This window comes from Anopheles arabiensis, chromosome 2 (genome assembly GCF_016920715.1).
Source record: "Anopheles arabiensis isolate DONGOLA chromosome 2, AaraD3, whole genome shotgun sequence".
Lineage (NCBI taxonomy): Eukaryota > Metazoa > Arthropoda > Insecta > Diptera > Culicidae > Anopheles > Anopheles arabiensis.
Genome location: NC_053517.1, coordinates 74,342,079 through 74,360,628, shown reverse-complemented (window position 1 = coordinate 74,360,628; position 18,550 = coordinate 74,342,079). Strand labels below are relative to the sequence as shown.

At 39.7% G+C, this 18,550-nt stretch overlaps 1 protein-coding gene across 1 annotated transcript in view; it reads left to right on the top strand.

Moving 5' to 3' along the window:
• The window catches only part of LOC120904833, a 140,853-nt gene that overhangs the window by 94,904 nt on the left and 27,399 nt on the right, over positions 1–18,550 (top strand). Inside the window, 5 exon segments of the mRNA XM_040315283.1 lie at positions 1,198–1,316; positions 5,360–5,504; positions 9,325–9,514; positions 16,391–16,527; positions 17,285–17,362. Coding sequence (XP_040171217.1) covers positions 1,198–1,316; positions 5,360–5,504; positions 9,325–9,514; positions 16,391–16,527; positions 17,285–17,362 — 669 coding nt within the window.

The following is an 18,550-nucleotide window of genomic DNA, read 5'->3' as shown; positions in this document are numbered from 1 at the left end:
CACACACACATACACAATCCCAATCAACGCCCGACGGCGTTATAGAATAGTGCAATTCTGCACCACACTTTGCCCATGCCAAAAGGGTTTTAGGTTCAACACGCAACACGAACAATTTTAACCGAGCGCAAAAGCGCGACGCAACAAAATCTACCAACCCAAACCCACAGAAAGATAAACGAAGGGACCTTCTATCTGCGTGACGAGAAAAAAAGGATTTCATTGCAGTCGTGCTCTGTTCAGTTCCGTTCCATTTTCACCCCACAGCAAACACGGCGCACTGTCGAACATGAATGGTTAGATGAATGGTTTTTGAGCTTTTGGGCTGAGGCTGTGTTTGATGCGCGCATTTTCCCCACTTTAACTGCGGGCGATAGATTGGATGCGGAAAAAATACATTCAATGGTTACCCCACACTCTCGGCCTTAGGCTCACGCGCTTAGTGTAGGTGTGTTTGTGAATGCATCCTTGTTATTGTTATGATACTGGGGCCAACATGAGAGGACGAATAGGGTGGCGCTGACCGTTAGTTCACTCATAAAAAAGTGGTTCTCATTTTTGTTCCGATAATTCAGATCCTGCTGGTGCCGGTAACACCTTGTTCGGTTTTGTGAGATTGACGTTTTGTTTTCGGTTTATGGTTCTGTTAGCTTGTTTGTTGCTGTTTTCATTTTTTCATCAACCAAAAAAACACAACTGTGCAATGTTTTAAAATATTATGTTTGTTCTTTGGTTGTGGTATATAAGAGTGTGTGTGTAAATGTTATTTGTTTGATGTCTCTGTTCGCATTGGATCCGCTTCTCATGCTGTGGTTTAACGGTGCACTATGTATTTCGGAATACTTTTTACTCAGTTTTGCATAAAGTATCATGAATGGGAGATTTTTTTACAGTTCAGTTTAGAAGCGCATTCAAGTGAATTCAAATCGAATATTCGTGCACATATCACAGAACTTTGAAACATTCGAATACAACCTACCTACTCTAAAAATAGTTTTCATAAAAAGGGACAAAATTCTTTGAAAAATATTTCAAATTTATATAAAGCACATACAACGACAAATAAGGCAAACAAGCAAAGCTCTCGAAACCAACACAACTAACATTTTGTTTATGTAGTTTATAAAATGGGCTTTAATGTTTCCACAATATTTGATAATAATCTCTCATGTGTTTTTGTGTCTCCTCTAACTCTAGCTACACATGGAGTTTCGACCGGAATCGTTTGATGGAATTTTACTACTGACCGGCGAGCGAGACGATTTGACGGGCGACTTTATGGCTCTGCTGCTGCACCAAGGGTTCGTCGAGTTCTGGTACGTACAATCAAAAACGCACTGTAAATTCAACAGATTCTGCTGCTCTCGCTTGGTCGCAACTGGCTGGAATTGCACTCTAAAGTTTTATAACAACTTATTGAATTAATCATCAAGGGAAAACGTGCAATAGGGGCTATATGCGTTGTAATCCATTTTTGCCAAATAAATTAAAATGAACCAACCCCGAAAGCACACGCCAGAAAGTGAACCATTTTCCCCATTACGAGAAACTGTAAAACTGTTGGTAAATGAAGCACACAGTCTTCTGCCTACCAGGTCGTTTGTTAGATCGGATGGCCTTTTCGGCTAATGGCGCTAACCATTAGTTAACCCGGAAAGGAAGGGTTGTTTGTGCAACAACAAGGAGCAATGCGAAAATAAAAAAATCTCACACCAAATGGCACATAAAAAAAATGTACATAGCAAAAGGATAACCTTTTTCTGGTTGCTGCTCTGCCTCATTTTCCTTATTTTAAATGCAACACATTTCCCACACACTCACAGTCTCCTATCCGCTCGCTCAAGCTCTACGTCTGCCATGAGACTTTACACGCCACACTTAAAAATAGATCCATTCCGTCAGTTTGTTTGCTTTGGGTGCGCTTAATTTACAAATACACCACCAAGTGCAAACGCTGGCGCTTTAAAGTGAAACGTCCCGGTACAATATCCTTGTCGTTGGCCCTTATTTTGGGTAGGGGTGGTACGTGTTTTGGACGGTCTGCTGTACGATATTTCCTCTCCCCGTAGCAATGTTCGAAAATGTTTGTCAACAACTTAATTGAGTTACAGCATGAAGGTTTTGCCTTTAATGGTGTTGTTCCAATCGACCGGAATGGTAGCACGGAGAGTGGCAGAAACATATTGACTTAGTTCACTTGCACGTGACAATAACGAACCGAGAAAAATTAAAGGCAGTGTGCTAGTATGTGTGTATGTGCTATTTTCAACCTTTCTACCGAGACAGGGTTTGGAAAGCGATCTCAACATTTTGGGCGCACAGTTTTGAAGTATTTATTTTTGCTCTAACGCCACATTGATTGGCAAGCTAAAGATCCCTTCTTAGCCTTCTTATTTTAGCTAGCAAAGCAAAATAACCTTCTTTGTTGTAGACTGAAAGCGGACGTTGAAGATAAACAACCTTTTTGCTGGAATTGATTATATAGATTTATCGATCAAAATGGTTGCTTCTTTGATAGGTTTGGTTGTTTAGCAATCACGTAATAATAAAATTAGAAATTGTATTTGTTCATTTATAAATTATAGGAACTATCCAAATTCCCGTCAAACATTTACCAACCTGACTCAGCAAGATTACGCAAGAACATTATGGTTGGTATCTTGCCTACAAACAATTATGTCGTTTCTTTCTCAAATTACGATATATTACCTACGAATAGAAATATAGCCTTAAAAAGTATTTTAATCATTCATTGACTGTATCAACAAAAAATATCTTGTTTTAATAATGTTTTCTTTGGACTTGTATGCTAGGATTAAAAATGCAGTAAGGGAACTAATAACACGCATTAACTCAATACCGCACTTAAAAACAAGTTAATATTGATGTTTAGATTCGTGGTAACTTTTCTAAGCATCTATTAAACGGTGAGAGAGTAAATATTTTTCAAAAAAAATTTATTGAATTAACTCATTAACGGTCTCTTATATTAGAAACGTTAAAATTTTTCCACAAGGAGTGAGTTTTCCGAGCCCTTGAATTATATCCGATTTTAACCTAGTCCATTTGTCCTTTCCTACGGCCCTATCCAACACACCGCATAAAACGCAACATTCACATCTTCATTTCTCGATCCAGCCTGACCAAATTGCCGGAAACCGACCGATGGCCACCCATTTGTGTGCCAAGAGTACCAAGGATTACCACGAAACTCGTGTCGGCTCGAGCTCGGTCCGGCGGCGGGAGAGACAAAAACTTGCGCCCATAAATCAGCTGGCAACTGATATTTATGTGTACATTAATTTCCTAGGAATGTTCAATTATGCAAGATAAATGTATGTGTTGAACCACTTCGACAGGCTGGTTTGGATGCTTCGAATGGGTGAAAGCAAACGGCGCAACTGCAACTACCGTTGTGGGGCGAACACTTTTCCGCTTTGTTACGCTTTGGGTCGTATGTGTGGATGTGTGGGTGAATGTGTCCAAGCCTGCATGCCCGTTGGGTCACCACCATTACCACTAGACGTTTTCATGGGCGAGGAAAAGGATCCCGACAGAGACACAGTGTGCAGTGGAGGGTGAGGCTTGCCAGTGTCTGGTGCAGAGTTGTGCCCGGTTCGGTGTGGTAAATGGAAAATATTTGCCGACCATTTTTCATGATTCGAGGCTTGCGGGTACCACTTGAGTGTCTTGTTTAGCGGCTAGCATAAACTATGCTCTGGCTCCGATGGGGTTACAGAATCGGTGCTCACATCTGCGAACAGGATAGTATCTACATTTAGGACGAATTGTTGCAGTGAATAATCAAAGAATCGCTTTAAAGCTACCTGTTGAAAAATTATATCCAACTCAATGTAAAAGAACTGCTTGTTATTAACTTGTATTGTAGGTTTTAAAAAAATCAACGAAACGCCTTGTTATGCATGCAAAAGTGGTAAAGTATAAACAAGCGTTAAGTGTATATTTTTATCTATTTATTTATGTAGCTACTCTTAAATGAAAAGTCAAATCGAAAACAAACAAGACTGATTTCTTAAAGTAATCTTGGTAGCAAAGCTCTTCATAAATATCAAGTTTGACACCGTAACTCAACATATTATTGTTCTAACGCCTCAATTAGACGTACATTGTTGCTGAAAGTGTAAGCCTTAGCTTAATGCTACCCACCCCGGCTAGTGTGCTAATAAAGTAATTTATTTCCAGACAGAACACTTTCCGCTCTAAACAGAATAAATCCTTCCTACGTGCCACAGTACATGCAGCATGTTAGCGCAATTCTACACTTTGATGCACAATCCCCTGCAGAATCCATCTTGGACACGAAAGCAACTCATCTAGAAAGTATGACCCATTCCCTGTACCGACACCGACAACTGGCGTGATAAACGATCCCTCTATTGGTGTCAATATTTCCTTTCCGATAGCCTCGTGCCCGTATCACATCAACCGGCGGGCGGCAAAATGGATCGATGACCATTGTTCGAGCGCGAAAGTGGAACGAATTAGTTTTAATTGATGATAGATGAAGCTGGGCGGGAAAAATTACCGTCACGTTTTATTTACTTTCCGCTGCACAAAAGCTCGTCCACCAAAGCTCGCCGCATGCAGTGGCTGGCGGGGCCGGAGGTCGGCTTATTGAGAAGACTTTGATTGGGACGTTGATGAGGCTCTATGGTCTTTTCGCATTTCGACCGAAACCTTCAACCATTCTCCGTGCTCGCTCCGATGAATGCGGAACAATATTTTCAGTCGTACCATTGTGAATTATGTAGACTCCTGTCATTGGCAAGGATAATTTTCACATCGTTAGGCGTTTCGCTCCGAAAGCGGAACGATGCCAGTAACTCGTACAGCTTCACTCAACAGTCACATTTTAAGCTGTGAGCATGACAAAAGATAATGGATGGCAGTCGTTTAACGGGAGCGCAAGAGTTGAATGGGATGGGCAGACAAATGAAAAGTTTTCAATCGCCCCTAAAACAGTGAGCTCTAGCGCTGAAACTTTGCCATTTTAATCCGCTCGCTGGTAAGCCGATTGTGTTGGACTTTACTACTAGAGAATGCCGGTTCAAAATTTGCCATCAAGAATGTATACACTAACGAACAGGCGAACGGTTTGGGCAAGTTGTCGGGTATAAATTACCCGTTCGGAAGACATATAATAGTCGGAGTCTGCATATCTTCAAAAGATACTTCATTCCTGAACTTTCACTATAGGCCAGCATAACCAATTTGTTATCTATTTTGGAACGCAATTATGTCTCGATTGTTATTGAAATAGTATCACATTTATTCGCATTGTTTCTTGGATTTATCTCTACATCTTCCCTACTTTCTTTTCTTCTTTCCAACAAAACAGGTTCGATTGTGGATCTGGAATGGGTCGCGTCAAGTCAGAGGAAACGATCGTCCTTAACCAGTGGAACACTATTACCATCTATCGGCACCGGTGGGACGCGTGGCTCGTACTGAACCAAGGCAACCGAGTGCAGGGACGCTCCAAGGTAAGGAATATTTTTCTCGCGCTTTAAGTTGACCGAGCTCAGTTTCAACCTTTTGAAGCTTGTGCGCGTGCGGTACACCCACACGATCCAAACTACTCTTGCCGGAGCCCTGGATCGCAGTGTGGTCGCACTGCAGCAGTATCGTTGTCCGTATTGCATCACCAAGACCACAAATTTCATCAGGATTGTTTGTATTTTCCACAACAAAAGAATTTGTGCATTGCACTGCAATGCCAACTGGAAACGGAGCTAACCGCACTGTGGTGTAGTTGGTGAGATTCGCCGGAACCAAATCCATCCAACTCGCACCGGAACCGCAAGTGCAAGACGGGGGGCGAACTTTCTTCCCGATCGGAACTTCTTCCGACGCCTCTGTCGGCGTGGAAGCAGAAGAGTGTTCGTTTCCCGGGCAAGGAAATTGCAGTATTATGCTGCGAACGGAAGAATACAAATTGATTATTTTTGCAACTTTGCTCCGTCCGAAGGCGGGAAACCCCGGCAGCTGCTGGTACGGTGAACGAGGGTGCTGACCGATTGTTTCGTCCCGGGCTGCTCCGGGTGTGGTTGATTTGTGTGACGTTCGCAACGGTTGGGTAGGTTGCGGAAGCGGGAGAAGAAATCGTTACTGCATTCATTTCCGAATAAATAACATTGCAGTTGCTGTCTGCTGTCTAATGTTATTTTGAGAGATATGTATCCGATGTGGTTTACTGTTTTAGCTAGAAATTATAAGTATAATTATTTATATTTTACAGGACAACTGGTAATCTATTTAAATCAAGACTTTGGATCTTGTAAGAGGTATCAAAATATTATGATAGCTTTGATTCTTACAATAAAAAATCTTGTTATTTTGATACTTGATTGTAAATGATTTTTTAATCAAAAATATCTTTTTATATCTTAGTCGATAAATAAATTGGTGACTGACTTTTCTATATCCATCAAATTAAATTCATCAAATTAAACATTTATTTGAAAAAAAAACAAAGCATCCCAATAATATATTTTCTTTTTTCAAATGATTTAAATAGCAATTTCAATCGTTTTGAAATAGCTTTGTTTCATTTCCAAAAAATGCCAGTGTTGCATTTCAGATACATTTAAACGGAGAATTCTCCCTCTGCTTTCGTTGCTAATTATTTGCTGTTTGGATTGAATAGTGCAATTTCAACAGCAACATCCTTACGATCAACAGTCGTGTAAAATAATATTTACGCTGCTATCGCTTCCATGTAAATCAATTGTACTGCATCCACCAGTTTCAGCGTTCCCATTGTTCCGATTTTTAACACTCCTGTACAAACTGTTGGCCGGACTTTCGCTGTGTTAAATACAGCACAAACTCAGCGTCATGATGTTGCTGGAATTAACAATTTTACAACGACAAGCTCTTGCCATGCGCCTATGTTGTCCTCCAACCGCGCCAACGCGAACCCTTTTCCGGAAGCACAGCAGATAGGTTTCCGGAGGAAAACCAGTTGCATAATCCCTGCGCTCCAACCCTCCAATCAACGCCACGTGCTCGAGTGAGAGAAAGAGCTTAGTGCCTAGCCATGGTACAGGATACAAGCCGGAAACAATGGGATTTTAATTATGTTTACTCTCCAGATTACAGCCGGGTGCTCGTCGGAAGACCCGCTCCTGGGGGTTTCTCGTGGATGTTGGTCGAGCTTTAGCAGTCAGACGAAGGTGATCATTGGTGAACGCTATAGTGCAACGTACGCAGCATAGGGCCGATCGTACTCTGTACGTCCCGATAAATTAGGATGGAGCTAAGTAATTCTCAAGATTGGACCATTTGTCATCGATTGAGTGCCGGAAGCTCGGTATGGTAGGTTGGACGGCACAAAGGGACGACAAGCTACACAATCTCTTACTTGTTTTCATTAAACACAAGCGCACAGGATGAAGTGGCTCGACTTACATGCTTCACACTCGACCAACTGAAGCATCCTTTAGCTTTTCCCAATAGCCTTGGGATTCTGTAGGATATTGCATTAATTCATATCTGACATTTCCTATCATCGGCTTATCTACAGTCGACATCAAGAATCTACAAACAAACCGTGAACTAAATAGTTTTTTTTATTCCTCGCATCCTTGATGATCGTCCCGTTTGCATTGCGGTAGCATATCGTTTCGATGAATAAATTGACCTTTTGTGTTAATATTTCACCAACACAAATTGATCACCAACGTCGGATTGCATTAATCTGTGTCATTTATCGCACGAACAATCATCGCTCGATAGTGCATCGCAGATGGATTAACGGCGTTTTCTTGTGCACAATAAAACTACTGACCTAAATGTGCACTCAATTATCGACAGCTACTAGCGGTGGCTGGCGGTGTTGTACCACACTGCATCAATTATGCACCGAGCCAAATTGTTGATCCGTGTAAATGTGTTGCCCAGACGTTCGGAATTGTGACTGTGCATGGTTAAAGTTTGCACAATTGCGTGTGAAATTTTCCTGCGATACCCGTTCCCTGACTCCACCCAAGCTGTATGTATGCTTTCCTTCGGTACCATAAATTGTCATCGTGTCGTCCGGAGATGGCGATAATTTTAACCCTGGCCTGACACAGGACCTCGACATTTCAATTCCCAGCTACTGTTGAGCGGCGGGTAATAGACACGGCTGTCATGAAGCGACCCGATATGCGTAGAAAGCTGGCGAGAAAATTGATGTTAAATGAAGTGAAAATTTTCAACAGAGTTACGGTGTGATTATGTGGGTCGAAATCGAGATTTGTCCGTAGTGCTCCTTAACACGAGTCCAACGACACGACTTCATCTACCCACGGCTATGATATTCGGGTCATGCGGGTGGGTCAGCAAGCGGCCGAACGGAGAACCGGGCCAGCCGACAGCAATATGGCAGGGATTCAATTTGCTGCTAATGACTTAATATATCAGTCCGGCGGGCAAACGTGAGGTGGCAGTAGGTGGCTAACGATGTGCCTATAACTACTGCTGCACTTTCAAGTACGGAAATCCTTCTGATTAACGACGTGCTTAAGTCTGGTGGTTTCGGAACATATTAGCTCTGGAGCATTGAACGCGAACTTTGGCTAGGAACAATGTACCCGTGCATTCGAGTAGGTTGCCTCGGGTATAAGTGATTGTGGAGATTACGATAAGGCATTGGTTGGCAATGTGTTCCATAATGGTAGATTAACTCCCTAGGTCACTGGATGTCGATGGAGGATTAGGAATTTTCAGTTGACCAAGAAGTCCAATGAATTCAATCAGTCCATTTAGTTTCGAATGGTGCTGCAGTTATTAATAAGATTTAAACTATAACACTCTTCTTGCATTAATTATCCAAATGTAACGATGTTCAAAAATTATTAGTAAACTGCAGTAAAAAAAAAACTTATTTACACACAACAATATACAATTAGGAAAGCTCAAGCCTACCTTTAACGAAATAGTCATTATTTTCCGTTGTGTTTCATCAGTGACCCTTTCCGCTATATTTACATTGTTGTTCTGGGCTGTTTACCGTCGCTCATCATGATCGTATCATATTTTTGCCTCCTATAGCAAGACCAATTACCCAACTTCTCATCAGCACGCATTCACATCATCAGTTTGATAAACAGAACCAAAAACCGTGCACAGCACAACGACCTTCAAACATCACACCATTGCTGATGTGTTCCATTACATCGCTCAAGTATTATCTGCCGCTAGTATCAGCTCAATCAACGCACCTTTGCGTCTCGGTGTTGATTTTACTGTAGCGTCCATGAAAACAAAATTTCTTATCCAGATTTTCTTTGCTATTTCTTCTTTTCTCTGCTCCTGTAGGGCCTGTTTTCGCGTATCACTTTCCGGGAGCCAGTTTTCCTCGGCGGGTACGGCAACATCACTGGCCTGGACCGGAAGCTTCCCGTCAGCACCGGTTTCACCGGATGTATACGAAAGTTTGTCGCTAATGATCACGATTACAACTTCCAGCAGGGCTCACTCGGCGACGTGTCACATGGATTCGATATACGTAAGTAAAAGTTTGCCGACAACATAGCACGGAAAAAGAAACCGACCGAAAAGAAACTTCCAAGCTACCACTAGCGGTTGCGTTAGAATGTGTTCTTTTAGCGTGAAAAACAAACCACCTACAAATACACGAACTGGTAGATTTGAAAGCTTTTCTCACTTACGCATGGCACATTCTTTTTGCCCGCACGCTTTGTTGTTGCATATTTTGTGTTCCTTTTTTATGTTTTGACACATTCCGCCCCAAGGCATAAATCGACCGTGTGTATTTGCTTTCCTGCGTATCCAAACGCCAAACTTTTCTGCTGGATGGTAAATACGTCTAAATGGAAACACAAATTCAAGCAAAGTACAATATACAAACAATTCAGGATGGAAAACAAGTCGCCGACAAAGGGAAGACTGCCGCATGATATGGCAATCTGAGAGCAGACACCTTCAAGGCGGGAACACATTCAACTAAAAGCAGTGATCCGTACTGAAGTGCAAACTTTTCTCTCTCCATTGTTTTGCTATAACGCTCAGCGTGTATTTTTCTCGCGGTGTCATGGAATGGCCATCTTATTGTAGCAATTGGTTTTGACATTTCAGACAGAATCAGTTCATGCGGTTTGACGATATAAAGAATAAAATATGAAACCCGAGGATAAAAGACACACACATATTTTCACAAATGGAGAATAACGCACGCGCACTGTAGCTAAATTAGTTTTTCAACTGTTGTCGTGTTGCAAGTAAGCAGTCTGGCACCATCGATCGTAAAGCGCATAAAGCGAGAATTCAATTCAAGGAATTAAAACATATCATTATGATTATATACATCAGTATCAGTTTTCCTAATGTTTCCTAATCCTACAGTACGCCTTAAGGCATACAGTTCGCACGGCTTGATTGCTTTCTGAAACGGGAAATAATCTCGTGTATAGTTAAAAGCGAGGTGAATAAACCGCATTCGATCGTGATCACGGTGTTATTTATCTTTACTTTATTTTATCATTGGTTGTATATAATATGATTTCATTGACTATAAAACAAAAAAACCCTAGGATAAATAATACTATTTGGAAGTATAGTGAATGGGATGTCTCCTTTTCGTTACTCACCGCACATTGTGGTTATTAATCACAATTTCAATCACATTCTTTCCATTTATACTCACATAATTCCCAAAAAAAGTAGTGAGTTGCGTTTGCTATTATATTATTTTATGTGTTATTTCATCAAACCCTTTTCTTGGAAATTTCACACTTACCATTTTGTTCTTAAAAACAACAGCGTTACTGAAATTGTGCGAAAATGTAATGGTTACTTTATATACTTTGGTGTTCTATTTATCTATTTAATTCATCGGATATGTGATCCACATGAATACTATTTAAACTAACATACCGAGTCAAATCATACAAGGTAAGATTGAACGCAAAAGGCATTTCATTGCAGCGAACGAACGAAAAGCTAATAAATAGGGTAAATGTACCTATAGTGGTGGTAGTACCAATAGTGGTGCTATTGCTCTAAAATGGGGTTCATAGGGCAAATTAAAAGTAATTAAGTTATTTAAGCTAGTGTGAAATGTTCTTCAGCCTTTTACAAAGGGTTCAAAAGTTAAATGGGGCCATTCCGGTACTTAGTGACCGAAAAATCCATTAGGGGAAGGTAGGTAAAGACGGACACGTTAAGGGAAATGTTAAAAATCTAGGGATATATAAGCGCAACGACCATGAAAATGTGCATACATTATCTTACACTCATGTTTTATCAGAAAATGTGTTGAAACTTTTAAGTTTCCATCGATTTTTGCGTTTTTTTTTTACGAATGAAAAACATGATTTTTTTCGTGCGGTTATCAAATGTTCGGGTAAGACGGACACCTGATATGGGAAAGATGGACACCATGAAGGGTAAGATGGACACCTGGAGAAAACGTTGGAAAGTGAAGAGTTTTACAGTATTTTAACAAATTCTATCGCTTTCCATGTCCTGGTACGTTTAAAAACCAATTCTTGACCTATTGCAACGACGATTCATTCAGCCGTGGGTTTAGGAGTTATAAGCACCGCTTTTAATATATTGTAGAATGCAGCATCTAAAATGTATTGAAATATCGCGCACTTACAGCTGACGTTGCTTGATCTTACAGAACAACAGTCTAGAACTACCTTTAAGGAAATTACTACGCGAAAAAACCTCAAACCCAGTGTTTTTTGAGGGACTTGTTAATAGTTTAATCCATTTTCCACCATGTCAAAATTCAACATTTGATATTTGTAATCCCATAGAATTTCTCATCTATTCCTAAACAATGGCGTATCAATGCCTCATTTTTTTATTGCTTAAAGTTATCCAAGTCGTGAAAAGATATTGGATTTTGTGAAACGCCTCATCAGCGTCGAGCGAGTAATAGTATAACGAATGGCTACTATTTTGACCAATGTTTCATTTCTCGCTTATTTCAATACTTTCTCTAGTTGCTGATTGGTTTATAGCTTCGGAATACCTATATTTAAGGTATTTGAAGAAATCCATTCATCACCAATTGATACAAGAAGTAAAATAAATCAATAAATTCGGTGTCCATCTTTCCCTACAACAAAGTGTCCGTCTTTCCCGCTTTGGTGTCAGGATCTTTAAACTACCAGAAAACAAGATTTTGTGTTGCTTTCATTCTCGTTTTTTCGCCAGTTTTTTCATTAGTGATCACGACAACTCATTCATGAAATAAAAGCCGGCATCGCGAATAAATGAACTCTTTTTAACAGTCGTTTAATGTTCATTTTGGTTTAACCGAGTTCATTTGTTGTTCATTCCTGTTAAAATAAACGACCGTCAAAACAGTTAACGACTGCTCGATATCGCATATAGGCAAACACGGGGAAAAAATCGAGCAGTATAATTAAACGACTGTTAATTTGTATCGCATACGCTCTTGACAGTCGTTTGTTTAACGGCAGCATAGGACCAGTCGTTAAAATTAACAAATGAACTCAATGCGTTCGCGATGCCAAATTCTAGCAATTTTTAACGACTCTGGTTAATTTTTAACGACTGTTAATTTTAAACCAATTCTTTCGCGATACCAGCTAAAACTTCCAGAAATATAAACAATACAAGTTGTAGAGCTTAAGATCCGCAGTAGCAACATTAGATCCACAAGGGTGCACACGATTGAAAATTTATTTTGTTCGTGGATTTAACCAATTATGCAAATATTATGCCAAAAATATTCTCAAATGAGTTGTTTAACTTTAAGTTAGGATGCTGCATTGTTATTTTTTTCGAAAATTACCTTTTTCATGCATTTATGAGAAGTGTCCATCTTACCCGCAGTGTCCGTCTTTACCTACCTTCCCCTATTTTGTGAAATGTGTCAACATTTTTCCAAAATCCTAAGGATTTCATAACGAAACTCATACTTCTGTTAACGTTCTAAATGATCACATACCCACGGAATTACTAGTTTTTCAACATAACTGTTATGTAATGTTATTGTTTTACTAAAATTATTTGCCTTTTGACCATATTTATGCATTTTTGAGTGTTTTTTACCATAGTGCCATTATAGGTACACAAAACAGGCATGTTCCTATAGTGGTTATAGTTATAAAATCAATAAAAACAGGTCGTTTTAGATTTTTTCGAGGATATTTTTGACATGTCGTACTGTTTTCACTAAAATAAGCAACAGAAATGAGTTTTATGTAGGTAATTTACCAAAAACAGGCCAAAATTCGCTTATATGGCTGAATGAAAAATTTACTTCAAATCAAGCACACTCTTCCGGATGTAGGTTGATGACAGGTGTGATGCAGTACTTTAGTCAATAGTTTCATTGATCAATTTTATACATTTTTTTACGATCATATTACGCAAGAAACCTATATTATGCCAGTAATCCTGGCTATTCATACGAAAACAGCTTCGAAACTAAGTTTCATTGATATTATACGCCATTTTTGATGCATCTTTGTTTACCACCACTATAGGAACACAATACGACGACTATAGGAACCATACCACCATTATAGGTACAACGAAGCAGTCACAACAATATGTATTTTTTCGTAAATTTGATGTATTTCAGGGTAAAAATGGTTGTGATTGCGAAGATAGAACATATTCCAAAACATATGTGTTAAAAAATTCAGAAATTGTCCTTCCTGTCACTTTAAATCCATTAAAACACATCGGTACCACTACAACTTGCACCACTATTGGTACATTTACCCTAACAGAAATAAAATAGCAAACAAGTTGTCAGCATCCCAAGGACTGCTGTTGTGTAAATTTTCAATGGTTTATAACAGTGGTCGGCAAGCTTTTGAGGTAAAGGGCCATATTTAGTAAGTGATTTAGTTCTCCATCTGCGAGTTAGGAGAAAGCATTTGATTTATTTATTTTTGCACTTGAATTATTACATTATAAAATTTTATAAATCATATAATAAGTAAATGATGTTTAGCAACGGGCCTAATGGTATTGTTGTTTACATTCTGTAATTATATCATCCAACCAAGATTGATCAGTTAAAAATCGGCAACAGATTCCGCAAAAGTGTGGTCAGTCAACTAAAACTACAAACTAACAGCAATATCGCCTTTATTTGACCTCTTTCTACCATGTCCCACAAAATTTGTAGATATTCAACTTAGTACAAAAGCTTTAACGAATTAGAAACTATTGAGACAATCGTACATTTGGATAATTTTACGAATTGTGTGTCATTATTGGTTTTTATATTCGTTTCTGCTTTCAAATGCACATTTCATTATCGTGTACAAACATCGTTAGTGTTACATACGTGAAATTTAACACTTTGACCGCCAGCCTGACGTCACAGTTTTTGAGTGAGCACGTAGCGCATGGCAAGAGAGCGATGAGAGCGACAGTTTCTCGTGCGATTGTTATCACTCTTTTGACTCATTGCGATAAGCGGCGTAGCACATGTCGTTCTCGTTCTCTCTTTCCTACCTCATTCGTTCTCAAGAGAATCACTGAGCGCCAGATGCAAAGCTGAACGGTGAGCAAAACCGTCATGCGAATTTATATGACACGGCGCTTACAGTGTTAACCTTAATTTCGACCATGATGATTAGTCTGCCAAGCCATATCACAGTAATTAAATTTGGAAGAGTTACACGGAATTAAATGTCATACCAACGATTAGTAATTTGGATAAGAATAGGTTCTTCCCACCTTTCAATATCAGGGAAATTGTTTTGCGAGCCCGATTTAATGTTGCAATGGACCGTATTTGCCTTTGCCGACCAGTGTTATACCACTACACACTGACCATGCGTCTCCATCGTACACTGGAACAAGAAAATTGCCGTTTCTACAAGAACTAACACAACATTTTCATTTATACGATTCTTACGCACTATGCATTTTTCAATTATGAATTGATTTCACTACTATTCCTCTAGAGTCTAACGTATAAAAATACAATATCAAGATATAAAAATAAATACTTTTTACCCTTAGTTTCATTATGTGCTTTAAGCTACAGAAAAATCCCACGAGCTTAAATAAACTGCCTGTCAAATTAGTTTATTCCGTATTTCAAGAGGCACTGACCAGGAAAGACTTTTGCATCTTCCCGGAGGATGCTGATTTCTTATGACTCTTTCCACCGGCCACCGGTAAACTTTCTTGTTCTGAAACATTCACACCCTTTACTGTCCTTTGCCTCACCTTTCCTTGCTCTCTTCTCCCACTTGTCTCATGATGCAACGAAGTCCTTTTGCGCCACAGCGAACCCGTTGGCGGAAAACTTAAACGTGGTACCATTTTCCACCACAACCGGTTTATTCGCATGATGTTGTGTAGCCAAGTTTACTGCAGTTTTTGTTCATCTTAATTTTAAACTTCATTTCCATTAGCACACAACACCCAACAGAAAACGGGTGCGGAGCGTCGTGCAAAAGAGCGCGATTCGTGGGAGCGTCCGGAGAGATAACTGAATTAAGCGAAGGCGCCATTCTCCCTGCCGGGCTTTTACGACTGCAGGCCTTATTCCCGCGCATTGCATTCCGTTTCTGGCCCGTTTGGTGTTATCCCGGGTTGATGACTTTTTTTTTGTTTCGCTGCAAGCGATGATCGTACTGCGTTACAATTTAATTAAATGATAATTAATTTTTCTTCCCAAAATTTTTCCATAGGCCAAACCGTAGCTGCCAATTTGTTTCGCTTACATACCCGCTCGGGAAAATGTTTTTGCTTTCTTTTGTGCTGGATGTTTTATTTTTTTCTTGCCTTGCATAGTTCTCCCGTAATCATTTCTATTTATCCCTTGCTGTAGAATAAATGGCCCGTGGCGTGTGCTTTGTGTGGTGATCGCAGAGGGCGGGTTAATTGTATGTCAAAAATTACGTTCACCAGCACGGTTTCTCAACTCCGCTGAACAAAATACCTAGTTGATATTTTATTTTCCTTCTTCTATTTTTCTTCTTTCCCTCTTCAATTTACCCTCAATATCATTTTACCTTCAACCCTATGCATCCGGTGATGTGGCGCTATGACGACGATGATGCTGGTGATGCCCCGGGATCAAATAATAAATAATGGAAAAATGAAACACAACTCATGGAACAACAACTACAAAAAATAACCCCCACACATCACAACGTAAACATTGTTTGGCGCTATTCCAACCCATCGTGTACACGTGTACATCGCTCAAAACGGACGGTGAACTGAATAATGGGAAATGAAAAATATGGAAACATCATCATGATAATGCTGCTTGTACTGCTGGTACTGTTGCTGGCGCTGGAAATGGGTGGCCCCTTCTTTCACGCACACACTGCGTTCGCGTCTTTCCCTCGTCGTTCCTTGTTTTTCACGACCGCGACCAATGCTGGGATCACAAATCGTGCAGAGGAATGCATAACCGATCGGTGCAGTCGCTATCCCTGCCAACACGGCGGTAAATGTCTGCCGTCGGATGACGGTGCCATCTGTCTCTGTCCGCTGGGATTTGGCGGTGATTTATGCGAGATGCGACTGGATTTACAGGTACGTGATTAATAGAGAAGTAGCGTGTACGAGGTGAACCGAAAAAAAGCAAACTACTGACAGTGCGCCCTCACCAATAGGTAGCAAAGTGCAAGCAAATCGTTGATCTTTGTGTTTTTGTTTGGTTTGTTCATTGATGTTTTTTTTTATAGTTTAAGCTTGGTTGTAGTCTTAAAAATAAAAAATAGAGCTTTCAATAACAAATATATTAATTTTTTAATCACATTATTATGCAAATAAAAAGAGAATTTATGCATAACTTTTTGTTAGTAAAAGTAAAATAATTTGCAAGGTTGCAATGATTATTTTTAACTATTTTTAGAACAATACTTCTATGACTGTTATAAATAGTAACAATCGATGTCAAAATGATAATAATGTAAAAAATGAATAAATTGTTATAAAAAATGATGAGTATGTAAAAAATATCAAAATTATGAGTTTAATGTAAAAATAATCATTCATAATTTTGTAAAAAAAATCAAACTGTTTTCATACAGAACTGTTTTAAACCGGAATTACTACAAATGTTTTCTAAACAGTGCCGTAATGCAATTGCCATTCGAATTAAAAAAAAAACATTTAAATACTTAAACCAAAATTTTCTATCACGTTGATGCATATTACAATCAAGTGTAAAATAATTTGAACGTAGATGCTTGATGATAGCAAACGCCTTAAGGACATATGTAGCACATTTTGCTGTTTACATACATGAACATAAAAACGATTTTTTTCTTTTATCTGTTCTTCAAAGGTGCCTTCATTCAACGGATCTTCTTATCTACGATATGCTCCACTGGGCGATAGCTGCATTATTTGGTTCGAGCTTAAGGTACACTTGTTCAATTTAACTTCGTTTTAATAACAAGTGCTAATAACTGATACATAACTAACAACCTTATCAATGACAGTTTTCTAACGCTTTCCTGGTACCAAATGTATCCAGGCTTAAAGACTCAAGCTCAATTAACATTTATAGACTCGATGCCCTAATCGGTTGGACATGCGAATGCATTGCAACTCATTAGCTTGGCTAAATTAAAAGCACTCAAATCCCTTTTTTGTGCAACTCTTCAAAAACATACACCCAAACAATAATAAATCAAAGGTGTTTACCAATTTGAGGTCTAATTAATCCACACACGCACATATACATGCATGCAGTTGTTAAATTATGTCCAATTCACGAGAATGGTCCAATAGACCGAGTATGTAAATTGTCAATTTATTCACACTCGCAAGCTATCGGATTAGTGAGCATCGAGCGACAAGCTATGCGCTGTGCAATTGTAGGGACGTTTGTGTCATTTGAAACACTGATTAACTTATCGAACCAAACACTGTCAAAGATAATGTTGCTGCGTTTCACTGTTCATTATTATATGGCACGTTCTTGTGCGTTAATACATTTACACGCGGCACAAATAGACTGATTCTAATCCATCTCTTTTGTGTCTCTTTTGTCAACTGCTTGTGCTGCTGTACTTCCACCACGATTGGATGGGCCGTCGCGGCGGATAACACACACACGCACACACCAACGGCTTGTTCTGCCACCCGGCCCCTAACCAACCACGACTACTGCGGCCGCTGATTGTTTCGCTAATGAATCGCAACTGCAAATAAACATCGCTATACCATTATTATCCACCCCCTCACAACCTTTCCATTCTGCACAACATTCGATTCAATCACCCATTCCTGCATCGACCCGGGCGTTCATCGACACCGACCGCTACCACCGACACATAATCATTCCGGCATCGGGATCATTATCGCCAACACGCGGTCCGTGTCTTCCACAATAACCCCTTCACTCCCTACCTTCACTGAATGCTGCTGGTCTCCAATCTCACTTGCCATTTTGCCAAATCTAACCGAACTATTCTTACCCGTCCCTAACACCCGCCCCTAACTCCCGCCCCTATCTCCCCGTGCAACGATCCGGGACGGGTGAATGGCAATCAATTTTGCTGCCCAAACAAACCAACCGGAAAATGCATTTGAAATCGATCCCACC